General features: G+C 43.7%; 1 protein-coding gene across 1 annotated transcript; it reads left to right on the top strand.

Moving 5' to 3' along the window:
• The first annotated feature begins 1,249 nt into the window (after positions 1-1,249).
• LOC115731969 (transcription factor MYB64-like) lies at positions 1,250-3,938 on the top strand. The gene is made up of 3 exons (XM_030662633.2): positions 1,250-1,732; positions 1,912-2,038; positions 3,025-3,938. Exons 1-3 carry the CDS (start codon positions 1,278-1,280, stop codon positions 3,856-3,858), a joined length of 1,416 nt encoding a protein of 471 aa, XP_030518493.1. The 5' UTR covers positions 1,250-1,277; the 3' UTR covers positions 3,859-3,938.
• Positions 3,939-4,296: the final 358 nt, after the last annotated feature.

Here is a 4,296-nt window from a genome sequence, read left to right as displayed (position 1 = left end):
ATGTATAAGGAGGTGGAAAGGACGAATATGTACCTTAAGTAATTAAACGAATGAGAGTTTATTATGACCGGTTCATTATTGGTTGGCAGAAATTCTGCATCGCGTCCCAATAAAAAGAACGTCCGGACAAAGTTGCCCTTTAGATATATTAGTTGGCAGTGGGATTTGTTTCATTCGATTTGAAATCAGCCGCGTTGTTAATTCGATATTGGCTTAAAGCATATTTGATATTCCTATCATCATATCATGCCAATAGAACCATCACAATTCCAAAAGCGCATTTAGTAGCCCCGACTACGTATTAAAAGACAGCACAAAGTTCTCCTCAATTTCCTCTTCCCTTCTATTTACTAATCAACCCTTTAATTGCAAAATTGACTATGGTCACTCACATTTCTTTTTATCTTTGACCTCCCGCATGGCTTCAACATACCAAACTTAAACTCCTGGTACTCAACCAAATAGTCGAGCCTGTTTGCAAGGCAGATCCAAAAAGCACAAAAAAAAACAAAAGCCAGTTTTGTATTTTTTTTAATAAAAAATAATTCATTAGTTATTTGAGGCTTTAAGAAATTATGGGAAAAAATATATATATGATTTTAAATGCTGCTATTACATTTTTGTGAATATGGATATCTTCATTAAATAATAATCTAATTCCATACTCCGACGCTAAATAATAAGCTAAAAGTTCGTAATCAAATGCCAAATCGGATACTCAAAATTAGACTAATGAGAAGTAGGACATTCATTAAAATTGGAACTTTGCAATTCTTATCCAGGCTTGGACTGGTCAAATCGAATATGTGGTGCTTAAGCTTAAGCAAGATAACTTTCCAAATTTTCACCCCTTTTAATTTTTTTCCCTTATATTGCAAATGCAAATAATGAATGACACATTAGTAGAGACTTTAATAACCAACCCTTTAATCCCTCCACCTCACCTCTCTCTTTCTAGTTTTGCCTGAGTGAGGAAGCTAAGGAGTTACATCAGCTCGAGAATGTCGTACCGTTGGATCGTCGACAAGATCGACGGCTATTAACCTATCAAGGCTGATCACAAGCCCAAGCAGGAGCATTTTTTGTTTGTACATCTCTATGTGTAGCTCATTTTGAGGATTTTATTACAAGCAAGAATGGTTTAACCAAACGAAAAAGAAAAAAAAAAAACAAAGTGTTACAACCTTCCCAAAAATCAAGCGAATTCTCACGCCTAAGAGTAAATACTCCTTCCTTTATTTCAGCCCTTGTCATTCTTTCCTTCAAGCTTTTCTCTCATGGAAGGAGCTGGAGACAAGCCCTCTTTAAATCGTCCTTGCCTGCCATTCAAAGCTCTAGAGAGCTTCCTATGGAGTCAAGCACCCATCTGCGACCACCAAGCGACTTGTCACGACAACGCAAGGCAGACGGAAGAGAACTCCGCTCCGTTCGGTAATGCGTCGAGTGGGTTTGCTGGTTTGTTCGATCATGGCCACTTTGCAGGCAATGCGATCTCGTGGCAAGGTCACTCGGACGTCGTCGAGCCGAGCTTTGCTGACGGGCTGATCATGGATGCCGGTCCGTATGGGAACAACTGGATGGTTGTGAACGAGCCGAACCCTAGAGAGGGTGCCGGAGATGATCGAGCGGTCAAGGTGCCGGGGAAGAGCAAGAAATTAGCGACGGGGAAGAGAGTCAAAAGAGAGTCTCATGCGACTCTCATCAAAGGCCAGTGGACCGAAGAAGAGGACAGGTGATTCTAATTCACCTTTTTTTCCCTTCATTTTGGATGGATATGTAATCTCTCCTGTTAGGTTCATCTTTCGTCTTCCTTTTTCTCTGTAAAAGAAGTTGGGAGTGAAGCTTTTTAGCCTTCGTTAGGGTTTGTCTTTTCATGTCAATTAATTCGTGTGCCTTTTGGTGTTTGTGAAGAAAACTGGTGAGCTTGGTGAAGCAGCATGGAGTGAGAAAATGGGCGCAGATTGCTGAGAAGCTGGCCGGTCGAGCCGGCAAGCAGTGTCGCGAGAGATGGCACAACCATTTGCGACCAGACATCAAGGTTTTCTCCTCTCTCTCTCTCTCTCTCTTCAATTGACACATCGGGTACTAATTTTCGCACCGGTTCTTCCGATTTTTTCCCAAGTCTATGATTTATATTAGCCCGAGCTGAAATGCTCTCCCAGAATTTTAAGGTATTGCTTCAAATTTTGATCACAAAGCTGTTTTAAAGGTAGTAGCTTCTTATGTGATGGAACCCAGAATTCATACCACATTGTCGTGTGCTGTTAAATGCATTGTTGTTCTTCAAAGATAAGCCGCGACTCGTTCTAACAGACGATCTCGTAGCAATGTTGTCCGAAAAACTAGGTCAAAGCCAGAAGTACATAGGAATTTCGCTTCGTCGATCCTTGCATAACTTTTTCGTTCGAAAAGATTTTAAAGCATTGCTTCCCTTTTTCCAGTTCTATAAAGACTATAAAAACAAAAGGGGAAGAGTTTACGTCAGAAACCAGATCGGATATCATGTGAAGCTTTCATCGACGACCCTTGTTCAGTTAATAGCGGAACAGTCTCACGCCAATTTCCTCCCTCTTTCCCTCACTTTGAGAGACATTTTTCGAATACAAAAATGTTGTCTAGCGGTCGATGTTCTGGTGCTTGTTCTGACATTTCCAACCGTCCTTCGATTCCTCCCCATCTTTTTCCCCAGCACTCCGTCATTTTTCATGTGAGTTTGAATCATAATAATAATGATGATGATAAGCACTCCAGCCGATCGTCTCTATCTCTCTACGCTCTGATGTTCAGCAGGTCGAAAGTTTCACTTAGACATGAGATGAATTTCTCATCCTTCTCGAGCAAAAACAGACAAAAAGGCAAAACCACTTTGGTCGTTACAAAGTTGCCAGTGCCACCTTAATTTCTGCGAGTGAGAGAGAGAGGGGGGGATGATTGTTCAAATGGCTTCTTTGACCAGATTTTACTCGTGTCTGGTCTCACGCATAGTTTCTGGTTGCTCCAAATGTCATGCGATGTGTGAAACAGAAGGACAGCTGGAGCGAGGAAGAGGAGAGGATACTGGTGGAGGCTCACGAGGAGGTGGGCAACAGGTGGGCTGAGATCGCCAAGCGCATCCCCGGACGCACTGAGAACGCCATCAAGAACCACTGGAACGCCACCAAACGCCGCCAGAATTCCCGCCGGAACAAGCTCGGCCTCCACGGCGGCCAGCACTACAACCCCACTCAAAGCAGTGGCAAGAACAGTAATAATAACAACAATATTAAGCCACATTCCTCCGTCCTTGAGGACTACATCAGAAGCAAGAACCTCCACTGCCCCGCCGCTGCAACTGCAGAAGCACAGGCCAAGAAAGCCGGCCCTAGCCCCACCGAATGCAATGACCTGCCGAAACAGCAGTTCCATTTCTTCCTGCCGGAGCTGTCGGAGACGTATGACGATGAGGTGCGTTTCATGCAGAAGCTCTTCCCAGCCAGCAACTACGGAGACAACCGGCTTCCGCTAGGCGATGCGACCGGGAAAGACCGCCTTATAGAAACACCTAGTGTGGTGGTTCACACCAGTAACGTGATTGAAGCAGCTGGGGGTGATCAAGCGAGTCCCACCACCAACACCAAGAGCCTCCTGATGAACAATCCTGACCTCTACCTGTCTTGCTTGCTGAACGGGGTGGATTATCACTCGTCTTGTTCTTCTTCAAATTCGGCCGGATATCAGGGTGGCCATGGCTATGGCTACAACGGCGCGAGCGGAGGGGCGGCAGCGGCGACTGATCAAGCCTTGACGCCATACAGCGGGAGAGAGATGGATCTGATAGAGATGGTGTCTTCCTCTCAAGTTTCCCAGGGTAGCAATTAGCATGCATGCGAACTGCGAACTGCGCTAGGGTTTCTGAGGGTGGCTGAGCTTCTGGGTCAACATGCGTGTGTGGTCAAGACTTCTGGTTTAATTTCTTTTTCTGTTCTGTTGATGATTTGTAGAGTTATTGAGAACTAATCTGTGAACTCAAACAAATGATCTAATCTCTTGGTTTGAGCATCGTGTGGGCCAAAAAATATGTGTTTCTTCTATCATAGAGTTTGAGATAGCGCTGAGGGAATTCAAAGCAACATTGTGATGAAAAGAACTTTAGCTCTAGATTAATTCTTGTGATTTTAGCTACATGTTTTCAAAACACACACACACGCACGCACACATACATATTTGTTTATGGCTTGGCCCCTTTAAGGCAGATATTGGTGCACAAACTCTTTTTTTTTCTATAATTTCAAAGAAAGAGAATTAGTATATGTTCTA

Source organism: Rhodamnia argentea, chromosome 8, assembly GCF_020921035.1.
Source record: "Rhodamnia argentea isolate NSW1041297 chromosome 8, ASM2092103v1, whole genome shotgun sequence".
Lineage (NCBI taxonomy): Eukaryota > Viridiplantae > Streptophyta > Magnoliopsida > Myrtales > Myrtaceae > Rhodamnia > Rhodamnia argentea.
Note: the sequence above shows the minus strand (reverse complement) of the source record. Positions and strands in the feature narration are given on the sequence as shown.

Coding starts and splice junctions, on each gene's coding strand:
- LOC115731969 (XM_030662633.2), top strand. CDS start 1,278: ATGGAAGGAGCTGGAGACAAGCCCTCTTTAAATCGTCCTTGCCTGCCA. Junction 1,733..1,911: donor TGGACCGAAGAAGAGGACAG/GTGATTCTAATT, acceptor GTGTTTGTGAAG/AAAACTGGTGAGCTTGGTGA. Junction 2,039..3,024: donor ATTTGCGACCAGACATCAAG/GTTTTCTCCTCT, acceptor TGTGTGAAACAG/AAGGACAGCTGGAGCGAGGA.